The following is a 20948-nucleotide window of genomic DNA, read 5'->3' as shown; positions in this document are numbered from 1 at the left end:
TCTGTTCTATCATCAAATTTTTAATACGTTTCTGTTCCTCGTAAATTGGGCATAGTTTGGAAATCGATGTATGCTGTGTACTCTTGCAATGTATACATGATTTATTAGATTCAGAACAGTTGTGTTGTTCGGTTTTTACAGATCCACATAAAATACAATGTTCTTGGCTGCTTTTCCACTGTTTTGATATGTGTCCGAATCTCAAACATCTATAGCATTGTGTGTCTATTGTGTGTGCCAATAAACTTTTCCACATTAAAATAAACAAAATTAACGGATATATGGCTGGGTAATATGTGACCCTCAAAGATGACTACAACGGTCTTCTTAGGTACATACTCAGCTTTACCATATTTTTCAACTTTCCTGTGCATTCGTCTGATGTCTACAACCCTTGAGTTTGAATTTATGTTTTGTTTTAAATAATCAGCGTCGTAACTTGTGTCAACGTCTCGAATCAGACCCTTGACCTATAAAAGGTGACTAGGTATGAAAGCTTTTAAGTTTAATTCTTTTAAATTTTTATGTGTGACCAACTTGTTAGCTTCTGCTATTGAATTTAATATTACTTTAACGCGATTTCTACATATTCCCTTAATTTCCTGAATGTTTTGTACGTTTAGATTTTTGTGTGAAATATGTCCTACAAACATAGGATGCAAACGACCCAAATTTTGCTGATTAGTTTTTTCAACATATACGCAATAATTATTTAACGAGTACTTATCTGAATTTATTGAGTCAAATAGTTTTGGTTCTTCCTCCTTAGCACCTATTGTTCCCAATTCCATGACGGCAGCAGTACTTTTCATATTAGAAAACTATCACTTTCACAAAAAACTCCACTTTCATAGAAACCTCCACTTTCACCATCTGGCGTCTTATTTTTTATGCTCCCCATGGGGGAGCGAAGTTTTTAAAATCTAACATATTTAAATAGCTTTGATAAATTTAGTAACATGAAAAAGAAAAAACTTGAACACTAATTAATACCAAATCGATAAGCCGAAGGAAATGTTACAATAGTTAAGGAGAGAAAAGAACCATCAGGAATATATAAAATATTACAACTAATGCAACTCCAGTCACAAAAAATGGAAGAAACAAAACAAACAATAGAGAAAAACCAAAAAGAAACATCACTAAAAATGGATGAAAAAAAACAAACAATGGAAGAAAACCAACGAGAAATAAGGCAAGCAATACAACTAAACAACAGGAATATAGAGCAGCGTCTGGAAAACTATGAACAAGAAATTAAAGGATGTGTTGAGGGGATAAAAAAAGAACTGATACAACAGATAGAAGAACTAACCCTAAAGAAGGCAAAACAAGAGACAGAGATTAAAGATATCCAAAATACAATGAAGGAGATACGAAATTGCCAGAAAAAGGAAGTAGAGAAATTAGAAATAAAATTTGAAAACGCGTTACAAGAAGATATGCGAGAAATAGGAAGAAAAATGGAGGAAATCAAGAAGGAACAAAATTCCGGGGAAAGAAGGGAAATGTTTATCCATGGAACAAACGAGGCGAAAATACAATTTGGCAGGGATATTAGAAAAACACACCCAGTACCGTTTGTTAAAAACTTGAAAACTAAATTGCAACATGTTAGATATTTTGACGAGTGCAAAGAAACGATTAGAAACCATCTGAAAGAAGAAGCAGCGTTATGGTATGAAAGCAAAGAAGATGAGTTTGAAAATTGGACAGGTTTCGAAAATAAATTTCTCAACTATTTCTGGGGGAAAAATAAACAGAGGGAAATCAACCAAGAGCTACAGAATGGAAAATATCACGGGAAAATGGGAATATCTGAAGAAAGATATGCTTTGCAGATATATAACAATTCAAAATATCTAGATTACAAATACTCTACCGAACAACTGGTAGAAATGATAAGCAGACATTTCGAAGAAACGTTGGAGGATCACGTGATTTTGAGAAACTACAGAATATTAGGTATTAAGAGAATACCACAATTACACTAGATAACAAAATTATAATAACCGGAATGACACACAAAATAGAACATATGAAAATCACAACAGGAACAGAGCTGCACAAAATCCTCCGAATAGGAATACGAACAAACAAAGGGACGGTAGAAATAATCAGATCTTCCAACGACAAAATAGAAGGGAGATGAGTCATGTAGCAATAGAAAACGAGGAAGAAGATGTATGCAATGAATCCGGACAGGATCCACTAAACAAAAGTAAAAAACTCTCCGGTATATTTTGTCACCCGAGAGAGTTTATACAGTTGGCGGGAAATGCAAGACAAAATTCTAATTCCAATCTAATATTTTTAGATGCATTTATAAAACATAAAGCGATTAAAATTTTGATTGATAATGGATCGGAGATATCGTTAATCAATAAAAAACTAGTAAAAGAATTAAATTTGGAGAGATTTGTGTATAAGATTCCTAGGGTTGCTTTAGTGGGTGCAAACAATAAAAAAATTGACGACAGTAAACGAAGGTTTGGGAGTACGGATTAGAGTGGGAGACCAATTCTATATTATGCAATGTGTGGTGATCGAAGATTTAAATCATGATATGATAGCGGGAATTGATGAATTGAGTGAAAAGTACTGCTAAGAATAGATAGTATAAGCTACAAGAAACAAGGATAAGGACAACTCATCATCAAAGAGTTAGTTTTTTTTTACCATTCGTCAGTTTTTCTTTATTAACAAAGTTTTTTTTTTATTGCTTTAGAAAAGATAGAAATATTTTGATCAGGAGATTTAGAACAACAATTTTGATTTGAAATTTTAATTTATATTGTATATAACATTAATTTTTGAAGGTTCACGTACGAAGAACAAAATTTTGATAATCATTATATGAGAAATTTTTTGTTGAAGATATTTGAGTGGGAATTTTATTTCAATATATAATGTTGTATCATACATGTCTTTTATTATTTCGGTATTCTTTAGACCTTACCTATCATATGTAAAGCATAGATATTGAAGCACGAATATAACTCTGAGATAAGAGAATTAAATAGTGTGATAAAATCATAATTGCATAATTTAAATAAGTTTAATTAATTGATTAATTAGCTAATTAATTGCTTGGCGCACCTCTGACTTTTAATATCACATTAATATATATATATATATATATATATATATATATATATATATATATATATATATATATATATATATATATATATATATTGAGATGATTGGTGTTTGAAGAAAATAATTTATAAATTATATACTAGATAATATTAATATAAAAAGTATTTGGTTATTTTAATAAGTTATATACTAGCGAATTTTATAAAAATTATTTATGTGAGGGCATTTTTAAGAAATTAGCATGTAGTAAGTGTGAAAAGTTTTATTTTAATAATTATAATGTAGATGTATTTAAGTGAGCCATGTGCATAGGCAACCAGCTATACATTTAAATGACAGTTGAATAAGAATTTACGAATATAAGTGGGGTTATAATAATATGTTAGTTTAAAAATGTTTAGTTTATATATAGTCACTGATTTTAAGTTTATATTCTGATCTGAAAAGCCTAAATGTCGATAAAATTCTCGATAGAAAAGTAAGGAATTCTCTAGATCACCGGAGATGGCTTTGTTTGCGAAATGTACTGTTCCAGAAAATTCAGACATGTAGGGGATGGAACAAATCGAACATGATTTCTTGCCAGATGATTCTGGAACATGGAAAAATATATAAATACCCGGTGATTTGGATTCAAGGCATCAGTTATCAGTTATAAGTTACAGTTCAGTCAGATGGCCAGTCAGTTAGTAAGAAAGTTAGTTAGAAGATAGACACATTTAGTTAGTGAAGTCAATTGTTCAGTAAGTTCAAGATAGTCAGAAGGTCCAGATGTTCAATATAATAAGTTTCATGAAGATTAATAAACAGTATAAAGATAATATTATTGAAGATTAAAAATTATGTTATGTAAAAATGGTAATTGGATAATGGAAGAAAGTATCAATTGAAAATTAAAATTATATAATATTTGGTGATTGGAGATTGGTGTATTAAAAAGAAGAATAAATATAAATACAGTTAATAAGAAGAAAATATTTTAAATTGGTGGAAGCTGATAATTGGAAAAAGTAATTTCACAAAAACAAGGATAAGGCTGAGACCGAGGCTGAGAACGAAGACATTGAGTGGTGATTAAAATCTTTATTTTGGAGAACATTTTCATTTAGGCATTCAGTGAAAGAAAGGTACAAAATTTTGTTAATATAATTTAGTTAGTGTCATAATTATTTCAATTTTAAAGATAGTTTGTTTAAATTTTACATTGTCTATATAATTTAATTAGTTTCATAAGAATTTCAATTTAAAGATAGTTTATTTTAAATTTTGCATTGGTTATGTTAGATATATATGTGTGTTTCATAATAGATATAATAAAGATAATTTAAAAAAGTGCTTACAAACTAATTCTTTGAGAACCGCGATAAAAACCCTATATATATTTATATATATATATATATATATATATATATATATATATATATATATATATATATATATATATATATCATTAAAAAAACACTCATTGCTCATCATTCACAAATAATACATCATAACAATTTGGCGCCCACCGCGGTGGCTCTCTATTTAAAAGAATTAGTTTGGAAAGATAAGTGCTCTCATATAATTAAATTAATTATCATTAGAAAGAAAAAATTATAGATTTTATTTTTAATCATGTTTGAACAAGTAAAGTCTCAAAATGTCTCAAGGAAAGAAAGGTACAAGAAGCAAAAAGAATGAAGAAGATGTGGAAGTAGAAACACAACCTATACAAGAGGAGAGTTTAGTTCAAGTTCCACAAGATACTGCAGAAATGAATCCAGAAGTGAGGAAAATGTCAATATGGCAGCTTTGATGTCATTAATGATGCAGATGAACAAGACAATGGAAGAAAATACGAAAAAAATGGAAGAGAATTCAAAAGAAGTCAAAGAAGACATGAAAAAAATGGAACAGAAAATGGAAGAGAATACGAAAAAAATGGAACAAAAAATGGAAGAGAATATGAAAAAAATGGAAGGGAATTCAAAACAAATCAAAGAAGACATGAAAAAAATGGAACAAAATTCAAAAGAAGTCAAAGAAGACATGAAAAAAATGGAACAGAAATTGGAAGAGAATTATAGAAAATTAGAAAAGAAAATAGAAGATAATAATAATAAAATTGTAAAACAAATAGAAAAACAAATGGATAAAAAACTTGAAGCTGCAGAGAAAAAAGTAGCAAATGAAATAAAAAATATACGGAATGACTACAAGAAAAGGATAGAAAATGAGAGGACAGAAGTAAAGAGGATTATTCAAGATAATAAGATAGATATAGAACAGAAAATAGAGTTGCAGAAATGTAACTTAAAAGTAAAAATTAACGAAGACAGGAGAAACACAGAAGAAACACATAAGAAATGTGGAACAGAGAGTAGATGATATTTCACAAATGAGAGACATAGGGAGACCTTACTTAAATTTAACAAATGAGACTGGGATTAAATTCTCTGGTAATATAAAAAATTTGCATCCTAGAGTATACATAAATAGTTTAAAACATAAATTAAGATTAGTGAATAATATTAATGATATTAAAGATTATATTAGAATGACATTAAATGACAATGCAGCAACTTGGTTTGCTAGTATAGAAAATTATTTAGATAATTTTCAAACATTTGAAAATAAATTTTTAAATTATTATTGGGGTGAACTAGAGCAGGCCAAGTTTAGAGAAATTCTATATTTTGGAAAGTATAATCACAATTTAAAATCAAATATGGTAGATTATGCATTGAAACTGATAACAGATGCATCAATAGAGAGATTTTCAGGGGTATTATTACAAATACATGATGGGGTCGGATACCCAATACAATTCATTTCAAGAATTACAAAGCCACATGAAAAGGGTTACTCAGTTTCAAAATTAGAACTAGCAAGTATCATACACTGTGTCACAAAATTAAGATTTTATTTGTTGGGTAATGAATTTACTATAGAAACAGATCACCAAGCTTTAACATCTATATTAAATAACAAATATGGAAACAGTAGAATACATCGGTGGAGTCTAATATTGAGTGAATACTCCTTTGAAATCAAATACATTTCTGGAAAATCCAATATAGTGGCAGATGCTTTATCAAGGTTAGAAAATGCATCCCAAAAAGGGCAGCGAACAATAAAAATTGGATTAAATCAATTAGTAGAAAGTACTGGATTATATTCTAAAGAAGAAATTATAAGAGATCAGATCAATTTGAGTGAAAAACAAAAAGTCCTTAGGAGAGATGGGGTATATTATAAAATAATAAATGGCATAGAAGTATATATAATAAGTAGAACTTTGGCAAGGAAAATATTGAAAAATTTACATAACAATTATATGCATATTGGTTCAAGAAAGCTATGGATGCTATTTAGGGACAATTATTTTGCAAAGAATGACATAAGTATAGCAAAAGAAATTACTACCCAATGCCAAATATGTCAAATAAACAAAGAAAAGAATTTCAAAACCCAGAACACATATAGATCTAATGTTGTATATAAAAAACTAAATACAGTTTCCATGAATTTCATCTCAAATTTAGTTCCAAGTCCAACAGGAAAAAAGCATATACTAGTGATAGTTGATTTATATACAAAATTTATTAAACTATATCCCTGCTCCAGAACAAATGTTAAAACATTGAAATTATATGTTAATCAATTTTTCGAAGAAATAGGACCATTTAGAAATTGCATAATAGATAATGCTACATATTTTAACAACCAAAAATTTCGGGCATTTTGTGAGAAAAAGGGAATCAACATTCATTTTACAAGTATCAGACATCCTCAGGCAAATCCTGCAGAAAGATATATTAAAGAAGTTATAAAATATTTAAGAATAATATGTCAAGATCAACATGAAACATGGCAGCAACATATACCACAAGTAGAATATTTTTTAAATAATACACATAATTTAAATACAGAGGAAGTACCAGAATATCTAATGTTTGGCCATATAGGAAACAGAAAATGGATTAGTGAATATAATCAGGATATGTTAGAACAAGTAATGCAGAAAGTGAATAACCGAATTAGGAGGAAAGCTGAAAAATATATCAGAAGACAAAATCAAAAAAAAAACCAATCACATTTCAAAAAGGAGACCAAGTGTTAATTCGTTCACTTAGAAAGAGTAATGCTGGAGAAAACCGTTGTAAGAAATTACAACCAATGTTTGAAGGTCCATACAGAATTGAAAATCAGAATGGACTAAATAGTTATGTGTTGATAGATGAAGAGAATAGACTAAGAGGCATGTTTCATATCAATGACATTTTTAAATATTATGAAGAGAATGAATAATGTTTTCTATACTTTTAACACTAATAATAACAACACTAACAGCTTACTGATGGATCCACTTCATAGATAGATGGTAGATTTCATTATTGTGAATAAATTTGACATCATATTTGTTGATTTTATCCATATGGAAATTGTTCGTGCCCTAAAAATCATATTTTGGGGTTAGATACAAAATTGATTCTATAATTGTCTTTCTAAAAATAATATGATAAAGTGTAAAACTTACCAATTCATATGGATGAAAGTTTTTTGAATGGAAATAATTCCTAGATTTGTATCCTAATATCCATTGTAAAATGTAAACACACAACACACAAACTTCCATTTGACATGACAGTTTGACATAGACAGACAACAGGGATGTATTTAATAGAACAATTAAAAAAAAATAAAATAAATAAGAAATTAAATTAGTTAATTTATTATATTTACTAAGGTATGTGGATAAGAAAATTAATATTTAAAAAAATAATAAGTAAATTATTTATTTTAAATTTAATTTTGGGGTATTGAGACGATTGGTGTTTAAAGAAAATAATTTATAAATTATATACTAGATAATATTAGATATAAAAAGTATTTGGTTATTTTAATAAGTTATATACTAGAGAATTTTATAAAAATTATTTATGTGAGGGCATTTTTAAGAAATTAGCATGTAATAAGTGTGAAAAGTTTTATTTTAATAATTATAATGTAGAGGTATTTAAGTGAGCCATGTGCATAGGCAACCAACTATACATTTAAATGACAGTTAAATAAGAATTTACGAATATAAGTGGGTTTATAATAATATGTTAGGTCCAGATGTTCAATATAATAAGTTTCATGAAGATTAATAAACAGTATAAAGATAATATTATTGAAAATTAAAAATTATGTTATGTAAAAATGGTAATTGGATAATGGAAGAAAGTATCAATTGAAAATTAAAATTATATAATATTTGGTGATTGGAGATTGGTGTATTAAAAAGAAGAATAAATATAAATACAGTTAAGCAGAAATATATTTTAAATTGGTGGAAGATGATAATTGGAAAAAGTAATTTCACAAAAACAAGGATAACCGAGGCTGAGAACGAAGACATTGACTGGTGATTAAAATCTTTATTTTGGAGAACATTTTCATTTAGGCATTCAGTGAAAGAAAGGTACAAAATTTTGTTAATATAATTTAGTTAGTGTCATAATTATTTCAATTTTAAAGATAGTTTGTTTAAATTTTACATTGTCTATATAATTTAATTAGTTTCATAAGAATTTCAATTTAAAGATAGTTTATTTTAAATTTTGCATTGGTTATGTTAGATATATATGTGTGTTTCATAATAGATATAATAAAGATAATTTAAAAAAGTGCTTACAAACTAATTCTTTGAGAACCGCGATAAAAACCCTATCGCGGGTGATATATATATATATATATATATATATATATATATATATATATATATATATATATATATATATATATATATATCATTAAAAAAACTCTCATATATATATATATATATATATATATATATATATATAAATATATATATATATATACATATAAATATATATATATATATATATATATATATATATAAATATATATATATATACATATAAATATATATATATATATATACTTAACGGGTATAGTTTTTCCCATTCTTCGAAACGTTTCTCGTTCAGTTTTTCGTGCATTACCAGTTTATTATCGATATCCATGTACTTTTCTTCTTTTGTTGTAAATGGTTCCCATTTGACGTTATCTAATTTTTCCGATGGAGTTGGTATAGGATTTCTGCAAACAAATAAATATACCATTGTTATGAAGCTATTTTATTGTGCTATTATTTTAAAGTTGTAAATTTTATAATGGGAAATAAATAATATTATAAAATTAAAACTTTTTTGTTTGATATGGTTCTTAAATAATTTTTTGATTGATTTCTATCTTAATGGCAATAAACACAATTTTAGTTTAGAATTTTGTTACATTCATTCACTCTAGATATCCTAGCTCGTGAAATCGTTTTTTTTTTTCTCCATAGTATAAATTGTAAATTTGTTAATTTGTGTGCTTTTTATCCCTACCATGTTATTTAACCTTAAATTTTATATAATATATATACATATATATATATATATATATATATATATATATATATATATATATATATATATATATATATATATATATATATATATATATAAATTTTATATAAAATATATATATATATATATATATATATATATATATATATATTTTAAATAATATATATATATATATATATATATATATATATATATTACAGAGTGTTTCGTTGGAAAAGTAACATAGGTTAACTGACAAAAGTGGACAATCTCAAAAACCCCATATTTAATACACCCAAATACGGGGTGTTTTATCTATTTTGCCAACTTCTTATTTAATTTACAACTTTTTAACGACACAGTATATTTTCTTAATCACAATAACATTATCGCAGGACACTTTAAAAAACTTTATATTATTATATTAGAAACTTTCTAACTTTCTGAAAGTCTAACTAATACCTAACTTCATATATTTGGCGCGCGAATATTCGTTAAGGTGTCCAATCGATTAATTAATTTATAGTTACAAGTCATCGAGGTCCTGATAAAACATATTGGAAAAATATTCCTACCCAAAAACAACACCATGTATATTAGATTTTTTAAAATGGATTCTGCATTTGAAAAGAGGATGAAAACCTAAATTTACTGGTATAGTAGGAATTTTCGGCAAAATGTTGTTTCTGGTAACATTTTAAATTTGAATTCTTAAATTATGTGAATTTCGAGAGCTCGAAATAGAAAAAAAATGAATGTGACCTAATTTTAATTAATAACATTATTTAGTCTAAATTGGTAAGCCGGGTAAAACATGTTAATAACAAAGTTACTTTGCTCTCTAACTTGTTATAATATAGCATAAGCATACCGAAAATACAACAAAAACAAAACAAAAAAATGCGGATAACTTTTGCAGTATTTTAGCTGGATATCTGGTAGTTAGGCAGTATATAAAATAGCGTCATACTGGTAGTTAGGCAGTATATAAAATGACGTCATATTTGGCGAATGCGTCATAGCAGCAGCAGCTTATGTAATTTTGTACGGGCAATACCGGCGTGTTAACGAAAATTTTGGGTGCGACCTTTATTAGCAGCTCTTTTAGCTGATCTGGAAAGACATGATATATTGAAATCTGTTCATTTAGTGAGAATCCATCTAACCACCATCAGTAGCCAACAACAACTTACCCTGTCAACCATATGAAGCCATAAGTATCAATTTTAAATTTGTTTATTATAAAGTAATAGGCAGGGTTTGTTTGTGCAAAATATCATTATTTCGTTTGTTTTATGCTAAATAAATATGATTAGTTAATTCATTGTTTTATTTGTTACCAACTGAATTTTCATTGTTTAATTCATCAAAGTTTAAGACAAGACGGGTTCACACTTAAGAGACTAAGCTAAGCGAAGCATAGACGATAAGTTCCCATAGTTGATTGAGGTATTATTTTATAATAGTATTTCAATTCTCTTTGGTAGGCTTATGGTTACACATTGGCGTCTACGTCACTTGTCTTATTCGAAGATTTGAGCTCTGAATTTTTAGTTTGGTAGCAAATTAACACGCATTAATAAAAACTATTTTTATATGTTTTAATATATTCACTGTTTGCAGGAAATTTTGATATTTTTATACTTTGTGTACTGTTTGACTACTTTTTATATATAAATATTTTCACATGTTGGGTTAAAAAGTATTACCATTTTCATATATTTCAGCATACCTATTTGATTTATATTTAATACTTAAATATTTTTACATATTTTTTTTATGATGGTACTTTTATATTGATTTAAATGGTCTACTTTTTTAACTTAACCAGTTTTCTTTAGTTTCTTAATTTTTTAAAATTATTTCTTTAAGATGCTACAAGGAGCAACGACTGTCAAACGCAAGAAGCAGCGATAAAACAATGGAAATGGGTGGAATCTCTTTCACACTGCTGTAACTCTTGAATTACTTATTTAGATAAGAGACGAAAAGAAACAAGCAAGACGTTAACTGTTCCATATATTAGCAGAAACGTTTTGTTTTGTACTTACAAAGCAACATCAGTCGAAATCTGAAAAAGTAATACTCTTTTAGAAGGATTAGTGAAGCTCTTTAAGTTAAAAGAGAAGGTCAAAAATTGACCTCTAATGTTGAGTAAAAGGAGAGAATAATGTAAAATGTGTCTAACATGAGGAGTAATACAATATCGATGGTAATTACAGCTACCAGTGTTACAAAAAATTGGTCAAAAAATAATAAAGTCACATAGTGTTATCGTATTGGTAGGATTACAATCACTTACTTAATCCATGTATAAGGCCGGCTCTACACATGGGATCCAACGTTGGCTCCAACGTTGGAGTCAACGTTGGAGCCAACGTTGGGTCAACTGTGTCCCCACGTTTGGTGAGACATCCACACATTGGGTTGATTATTGGGGCGATATCAGTCTGTTGCCTCCAGAGACGAACGTCAAGATGTTCGACATGGAAATTGCAGCGTTTGCGACTACCGTGATAATGACTGCATATGATTTTTTATTAGGGATGAGTAAAAGTATATTTGATAACATTAAGAAACGTACAATATAAACAAAATAAAAAGTTGTGCAGAAAATATAGTAGCACAAAATTACACAATGATTTTACGCCATTTTGTCTACAGCTTTACTTAAAGCTGTAGACAAAATGCAGACTGAACATATGAGAGTAAACGTGACGTCGAGGCTCTAAAACCCATTTATTCTTTTATTAACTTAATTCCCAAATTTCTTAGCCTTCTATTTTGCTGTATTCTGCATCAATTGTAACTTTAATCCACAGCCGATATATGGAAGTATATATTTTAAAAGTTACATGACCACACGACGGTAGTCTATTACAACACAATTATCTATATTTTAAAGAAGATCTATATTTGAAGAAATATAATTCTAATGTATTAACCCACTTACGAACTTTCGTGAAATAAATTTAAATGAGCTACAATTTTTTTTGTCGCAAAAACTTTAACTTCATTTTTCTCAGCTTGTGCTATTTGTGAGTTGGTCCCTTTCTGTAGAAAGTCGTCCAATAAGAACTTATATGCAAACATTATCACTGCTCAGCGCATTTTCATGGAAATCAACCGCTATGCTGACTAGTATTTTTTTAAATATTGATGAATAAATAAAGTATATATTAAAATAAAGAGTATTTTAAATAAAATTTAATTTTTTATGCGAAAAGAAGAAAAGACTCAAATCCGAGTCGTGAGCATATGCCTTATATTTTCTTTATTTAATTGTGTTAAGCGACTCGGATGTGAGTCGTAATAATTATTCAAAAAACTTAATTTATAAGAATTTTTTATTAAATCAAATGAGAAATATTATAACAAATTGAGAACTACGGAAAGAAAAAAATTTTCATTTTGTGATGGGCCGCACAACCCCCTTAAAATTTTTCTGTGCGCTTAGATTTTGTTTTTCTTTTGTATGAAAAATGCTTTCAGAACAAGAAAGTAACGTGTCCATTTTTATTACAAAATGTCAAGTAGTTTAGGAGATAATGCAAAAAAACAATTTTTATTTTGTAATTTCAAAGGGCTGTTGTGATGTGGGTATTAGTTAAAATAGTTAGGTAATGACTGTGAATATTGATTTACACGATTTTATTAAAAGGAAAACCATGTGTTACAATTTAACCTACATCTTACAACAACAAAAAATATATGTATATCTCTTGTCACCGTTCACTCTCGGTGGACACTGTCATGGTAACTTCGGTGGTATTCAGCCATGGAGCGGTGTGGCTGTTACATCCTCCCCCTTTGCACCACCCTGGCGACTCGCGGGTGGGGCAACAGAGTCTAAGCAGGAATAGAGCTCTACAGGACAGCAATGACAACGTTTTGGTCGGGGTTGTCTACGTCTGGCAATAGGGTCAGGTTCAGGTTCAGCTTCAATTTGAGCAAGGTCATCTCCAACAGGGGGGCCCATTTCGCTATCGTCTAACCCAAGGGTCAAAGACTCTGGGCAGGAGACCAGTGGAGCAGGAGGGTCGGCTTCTGAGGATTTCACTGGACGACCTCTTCTACGGAGAGGTTGAACTGGAGCAGGGCACGGATCTTCTGGATCGGCATGGAAAGGCGTCAAGGCTGAGACATGGTATTTTCCAGCAGGAACATCCGGAGTGTCGATGTGTGAAACTTCATAGGTTGTAGGGGACAGCATTTTGGTCACCTTGTAGGGTCCGTCACGACGCGGCGCGAACTTCGAAGTTATGGACTTAGACGCGTCACTTAGTCTATGCGAATCGACTAGCACAATATCACCTACTTCGAACGAAACCGAGCGGCGGTGGCAGTCTTTATACTTCTTACGTCTATCTTGGGATTGTTCATGTGTCTCGCGGGCTTCACTAAGAGCTTTACTCAAAGTTATTAGATAGGGCGTGATTTGTGGCACGAAGTTGTCCTTGGCTATGATGCTTCGAAAATCACGATTTGCATCATCAGGAGTTCGTAACTCGCGACCGAACGTGAGATACGCTGGAGTGAAACCGGTTGAGTCGCACTTCACAGTGTTCATCGCGAACCGTATAGCGGGTAACTTTTCAGACCAAGACGAATGGTCATTATTTGTTAGAATAGCTAACTGAGTTTTAATGTCTCTATTTTTTCGTTCGACGGGGTTAGCTGCCGGGTGGTATACAGGTATAAGGTTCTGTTGATACCCAAAACAATACGCCACTTGCTGCATTACCGCGCTCACGAACTGAGTACCGTTGTCACTGACGACTCGACGAGGGATTCCGTATCGTAAGATTATGTTGTCTATGAAACACTTGGCGCAGGCAGCGGCAGTAGCAGATTCTAACGGGAATAATTCTACCCAACGACTAGCAGTGTCTTCCACTAGCAGAATCCATGTATAACCTTGAGGAGAGAGGGGCAAAGGCCCAAATAAATCAATAGATAGAACTTCAAACCTCTGGGACTGAACAGGGGTTTGTAGGAGACCAGCGGGTTTGAGGTTAGAGACTTTATAGCGTTGGCACTCAAGACATTTACTTACATGGTCAGAGATAATTTTCTTCATTCCAGGCCAATAGTAGCGTTTTATTATTCTTTGATATGTCTTTTCCACTCCATAATGACCAGCAGTAACGGAATCATGGTACTCATGCAGAATGTGAGGAATACGTGTACTAGCCGCTACCAATTGGGGCTCTTCTTCATCTACTTCAGGAGTATACCGGTATAATATCCCATTGTTCATGATATATCCTCTTTCTGCCCACCTCTTGAAATCGACGCTTGTGTCAGAAGAGGGATCTTCTAAACATCTAATAATCTTGGCAACATCTGGATCATTAAGCTGCTCTTCTCGAACATCAGCAACACTAAGAGTTGGAAAATCTACTCTTACTAGATGAACTTCAGCTATGATGGGAACTTCTGTCATGGGAGGCCTTGATAGAGTATCTGCGATTACATTTTTTCTTCCTGTGATATATTCTATTTTTAGGTCATATGGCATGAGCTCTAAAGCCCATCGAGCTAACTGTCCAGTAGGGGACTTTAAGGTCATTAGCCATTTTAAGGCTTGGTGATCACTTTGCAGTATTGTAGTAGCGCCTTCTAAGTATCCTCGAAATTTCTTCACTGCCCAAACCACAGCGAGAGCTTCTCGTTTTGTTCAGCAGGAGTCAGAAGTCTAGAAGCATACTCTACAGGTCGTTCGTTCTCTTTCTCCCCCTGGAGAAGACATGCCCCCAAAGCACAATTGCTAGCATCTGTACGAAGTATATAAGGTAAATTGCAGTCAGCTTGTCGAAGGATTGGGGCGGAACACAATAATTGTTTCAGACATTCAAAGGCCTCTTGTTGTTCTGCTCCCCAGGTCCATTTCACATTTTTCTTGGTTAAATTCGACAAAGGTTTAGCAACATGGGAGAAATTTTCGATGAATCTACGGAACCATGAGCATGTTTGCAGGAATTTTAGCAGTTGAGTAACATTTAGGGGTGGTGTCATGTTTAATATGGCAGATAATTTATTTTCACTTGGTCGGATACCCAAAGGTGGAAGGATGTGTCCGAGATACAGGACTTCCTTACAGGCGAATGAACATTTTGCTCTATTTAGACATAATTTAAATAGGCACATCCGGTTGAATACTTGTTTCAAATCGTCTATATGATCAGAGAAGGATGGGGATAATATTATCAGATCATCTAAATAAGCTTTTTTTTTTGGACTGAGGTGGAAAGATTCGTAATCGACTAGGGAAGGTGTCCCTAGTACTGTTGGATTCAACCAAAGGAGCAGAGACATACGCCGACGGCACGATGTCAAAACTATATGACAGAGGGCCCCCTTCGGACATCCCTGCCAGGTCGCCTACCAACTAAAACCACCCCCTCTTCGACCCGTGGTATCCCTGGACGAGTTCATTAGCGAACGAAACATGGGGATACCACGCGCAGACTGGGTTAAAGGTGCCCTTAGGGCTATTTATTTTAGTTACAGCACTTACCTAAAAGCAGTAAGCGTGTAGGAAAGGAGACCTAGTTTCCAAGCGGATAAACTTGTGAGCTTAAAAAAGGGGGGTTGCCGTAGAGGGTAACATTTGGTACATTTTTGTACAGAAAAGAAAAAGAAGGAAATAAAAAAAGAATGTTTATGTTTTTTTTTTATTATTTATTTTTGTATTTGACCCCTCACCCAGCTTGTTCGGCTCTTTCTATTATAGTCTTCCTTTTCATGATACCTGTTATATGGTTGATTATATATTCAAAATTCTCTTTGCTGGTCATTGCAATCTGCATGATGTTGTTGGGCGCGATCGCGCCGAATCTATTCTGCAGCCTTTGTTGTTCGTAGGCGAAGACATTACACCGGAAGATGCAGTGTTCCGCATCGTCCCTCTCATCACACGAGGTGCATATGTCATCGTTGGTTTTTTTGATGCCATATGTGTAGGATCTGAAAGATCCATGACCGGTCAGGAACTGGGTAAAATAGTAATTCACTCTTTTAAATTTACAGTTGTACCATGCTACAACATCGGGGATAAGCGTTTTGGTCCAACGAGCCTTCGTGGTCTGTACCTCCCATTCTCTTTGCCATTCTATAAGCATGTTCACTCGTATGGTCCTTCTTACCTGAGGTAGGTGACCGTCATGGGCTTCATACAGCATTTGTCTTTCTTTGGCAAGCAGGTGGATGGGGAGCGTTCCCGCAATCACCTGTAAGGCCAGCGTAGAAGTGGTTCTGTACGCGCTCACCACTTTTAAAAGGGGCTTCCTTTGGGCTCTTGTTATAATATCTTTGTACTTCTGGTATTTTAGTACGTTAATCCAAACGGGAGTTCCATATAGAAGGGTCGATTGCACTACTTGAAGGTACAATTTTCTCTTGTTGCTGCTGGGCCCTCCTATGTTAGGTATTATTCTTTGGATAGCTGCCGTCCGTTTATCCGCCTTCTTAACCACTCCTAACAGGTGTTTCGTATACCTCAGGCCTCTGTCCAGGTCGATGCCTAAATACCTCGCGCAGTTCGTCGGCTCTAATTGGCTATTGCCTATTTGGAAGGTCAGGTCCGGCCCATTCCTTGGAGCTTTAAGGATGACCACTTCTGTCTTGTGGCCTGCGAGTTCGAGATCATTATTTTCCATCCACCTGTTCACTTTCTCGCAGCATTCGTTTACAATTTCCACAAGGTCCCAATGCCTGTCGTTAGTGACCAATATGGCAAGGTCATCTGCATAGGCTACTGCCATGGTGCCTCTCCCATAGTCGATGTTTAAGACCCCATTGTACAAGACATTCCACAACGTTGGGCCTAGTACGGAGCCTTGCGGTACACCGGCTGTTAGTTTCATCTCAACATTTCTGGCCACTAAAACATATCTCTCGCATAAATATCGTTTTATAATATTGATCAAATATCCCGAGACTTCAGCGGTTTCTAGTTTAGTAATAATATGGTTCCAGTTGGCAGAGTAAAAAGCGTTCTTTACATCAAACATTACTAGAGCGGCCCATCTTTTTCTGCTGTTCTTCACAGTGTCTGTAATATGCTTGACCGCATCTATAGCAGATTTTGCTTTCCTGAACCCGTATTGTCTGCTTGAGATGATGTCATTTTCTCTCAGCTCTTCTTCAAGGCGGTTCTTAACAATATTCTCATATAGTTTTCCCAGGCAGTCGAGGAGGCATATCGGTCTATAGGCTGTGGCTTCTTCTGGGTCTTTACCGGGTTTGAGTATTAGAGTTAGTCTCGCGAGCTTGAGCTGGTTAGGAAACTCTTGTCTTGTCAGCAGCTGATTCAATATGGCTCTGATAGCTTCTGGTTGTGTTTTAACTATCAGTTTTATCGCCTCTGGTGGGACACGATCGGGTCCAGGGGACTTACCTACTTTAATGGACTCTGCAGCTTTGATGAGTTCCGCATTACTTATCTCCTCCGGATAGATATGTGTATTGTACGTATGTTCAATGCTGGGCTTGTTGGGAAAGAGAGTGTTCGCTATGTCTCTTCTTCTATCATCGCACAGGTTGTATGGGGTCTCGAACCTCAGCGTTTTGGTGGCTATTCGATAGGCTTCGCCCCACACGTCATTTTCCAGCGCCTCGCACAAGTCCTGCCAACATGTGCGCTTTGCCCTCTTTATAAGTTTGTTTAATTCGTTCTTGGCGCGTTTATATTCTTCTTTCGTCTGCTGAGTCCTGTTTCTCTGTGCGATTCGCCTGAATCTAAGGCATTCTGTCCGTTTTGACTGAATTTCGTCATTCCACCAGTAGGGTACGGTGTATGAGGCGGTTTTGCTCCTGCTGCTTAATTTGTATGCCCTAGTAATGGAATTCCTGAAGGTGGAAAAGTCAGTAGTTTGTTCCTGTAGATTGCTAATCGACTCCACAAATTTTGCTTTGTTGAAGTCAAGTACCTTTCTGCCATTCTTTTTTGTTACCTTTGTGCCAATCTCGAAGACGATGTACTTATGGAACGTAAAGATGTTATCATCCAGAACGTCCCAATTCGTTATCTTGTTGGCATACTTTTTGGATGCCAGGGTAACATCTATGTGGCTCCGCGATTCACCTCTTTCGAACGTATGTTTCCCATTATTCATCACTGCCATATCAGTGGACGCGATCCATTCGTTCCATATATTCCCTTTGACATCATTTCTTGGGGACCCCCACCATATGGATTTGGCGTTTATGTCGCCAGCGATTATATAATGCTTCTCTGTTAGTGCCGCCTCTATGATGTTTTCGACCTTCTCTTCATATTGTGTCATGTTGATGTTTGGTGATATATAGCACGCTATAATAGCTACATCATTGAGTTTTATCTTAATGAAGCTTTCTTTCTTGGTGATTTTGCTTATGGATAGGTTCTTGTTCACCAAGAGGATGGCGACGTCAGCCCGCTTGTCGGCGACCCAACCGAACTTTTTAGAAATGTTTTTATTAGGTTCAGGAACTATAATGAGATCTGCTTTTATTTCCAGGGCTTTGGCGTGAATTAGATCGTGTCCCACCTTGGCTCTTCCGATGTTAACTTGTAATATTTTGAGAGTCTTCGCACCGGTCGCGGTCGAAGCCAGTTTAGTCGGTGGTGAGAGACTTTAGCTTTTCTAGACTACTATCTAGGGTGTTTTTCTCTACATCCCACGGGAAGGAGGGTGTAGTGGTTACATCAGATTCCTCATTCGGGGGAGGGGAAGATGAACGACTGAGCTGTTCGGTCTGCTGCAAGTGTTTGGCCGCCACGCTGTCGCACATGGAGCTGAACTGCTCCATAAGGGTGGAGTGGATCGCTCCATGAAAGACCTCGTCGTCGGCTTTCTCGACCTCTTCATATGACGGCCCTGGGACCTCAACCTTTAACTCGTCAGTTTTCTCTGAGCCCATGTCCATTTCAGTCGGGGTGGGGGTAGCGGAAGGGATATCTATTGTAGGAGTAGGTGGCTGGTATACTTGTGGAGGGGGAGTCTCCAGCGACTTTGTTTGGTCCGCCAATCGAGCTCTCTGGAGAGCCGACCGGAACTCCTTACATTTGCCACTGCCAATACGGTGCGGGTCTTCGCAGATTACGCACCAATCTGCCTCATTGCAAGATTCGAAGGTGTGACCCTTCTTTCCACACTTCGGGCAGGATCCCGTACGGTCAGGACCGTCGCACTTGCTCACATCATGTGTATCTGACCAGCATCTCTGGCACCTCCTGATGCTGTACCTCCTTTCCACCTCACATCTCACGAGGCCGACCTTCAGGTTTCCCTTATCGATGATTCGCTTTGCCGCTTCCGCGGAAAGGACGACCGTCGCTGCCAAGGTGTTATTCCGCATGGGACGCAGCTGTTTGATGGAGTAGCTAGGTTCCCATTTACCCAGCTCCCTTGTAAGAGCCACTTTGAGGTGTTCTTTATTCGTGTTCGAGGTCATCCCTCTAACGTGGATGACTGCCTGCCTCTCCTGGCCTATCAATTTGGCCGATACGGAGTTTTAGCTTCTTGTTCCGTCGAAAACAGTTCCCGATACACTCTGTAGGCTGGCTTTTGAGGTCCAAAAGTTGATCGTAATAAATTAATGGCGCTGGCCCACGTGTTTACCGTATTTTTAACACCTTGAAACCACGTGGCGGCGAAACCGTCTAGCAGCATGTGTATACCCTTTAATGCGATCGCGTCAGACACGTGGGTGCACTCTTTATAGATCTTGACCGCATCTATAAAAGCTTTTACATCAGCCCCCTTTGATCCATCGAAGCGAGAAGCGCATTTTGCTAAACTACCTGAGTCCGAAATAGGCCTTGCTATTGTATTTAATAAGGCTTGAAACTGTTCGCTTGTTAAATTTACCGAAGACATTTCTGCTGATGTTGATTCGCTTGAACTAAATACCGTCGTCGACCTAAGCGAATAACTGTGTTTATCGTTTGTTGCCGTGATTGCAAGTTTAACACAAAAATAGTAATAAAAATTAAAGGCTTACAGTTTCTGTTGCTTATTTCTTGTAAATTCCCTTGAATGGAAGCTTGATATTCCCACAGGATGTTTCTGAATGGCCTAGTGGAAGATTGATATTCCCACAGGATGTTTTGAATGGTCTGTAGTGGAAGATTGGTATTCCCACAGGATGTTTTTGGATGGTCTGTGCGGAGTTTCCACAGCAGTCACATACACAGTAGATTTATTGTTGTGAAGCACTAAACTAAGTGAAAATGTCCACTAATCACCTTACAATGGCGGGAGCAAAAACACTTTTTCCTGTTCACAATGAAACTTTACGATTTTCACAGTACGAACTACACTTTAAACTATTTTGCCCAAGTTGGGTGCCAGTTGTGATGTGGGTATTAGTTAAAATAGTTAGGTAATGACTGTGAATATTAATTTACACGATTTTATTAAAAGGAAAACCATGTGTTACAATTTAACCTACATCTTACAACAACAAAAAATATAT

The 20948-nt window shown here is 34.1% G+C and overlaps 1 protein-coding gene across 1 annotated transcript; it reads right to left on the bottom strand.

Moving 5' to 3' along the window:
• Nucleotides 1–19963: 19963 nt before the first annotated feature.
• Nucleotides 19964–20350, bottom strand: LOC140433817 (activity-regulated cytoskeleton associated protein 2-like). Its single transcript, XM_072521793.1, has one exon. The coding sequence runs from the start codon at nucleotides 20348–20350 to the stop codon at nucleotides 19964–19966; it is 387 nt and encodes a 128-aa protein (XP_072377894.1).
• Nucleotides 20351–20948: the final 598 nt, after the last annotated feature.

This window comes from Diabrotica undecimpunctata, chromosome 2, assembly GCF_040954645.1.
Source record: "Diabrotica undecimpunctata isolate CICGRU chromosome 2, icDiaUnde3, whole genome shotgun sequence".
Lineage (NCBI taxonomy): Eukaryota > Metazoa > Arthropoda > Insecta > Coleoptera > Chrysomelidae > Diabrotica > Diabrotica undecimpunctata.
Note: the sequence above shows the minus strand (reverse complement) of the source record. Positions and strands in the feature narration are given on the sequence as shown.

Coding starts and splice junctions, on each gene's coding strand:
- LOC140433817 (XM_072521793.1), bottom strand. CDS start 20,350: ATGTCTTCGGTAAATTTAACAAGCGAACAGTTTCAAGCCTTATTAAAT.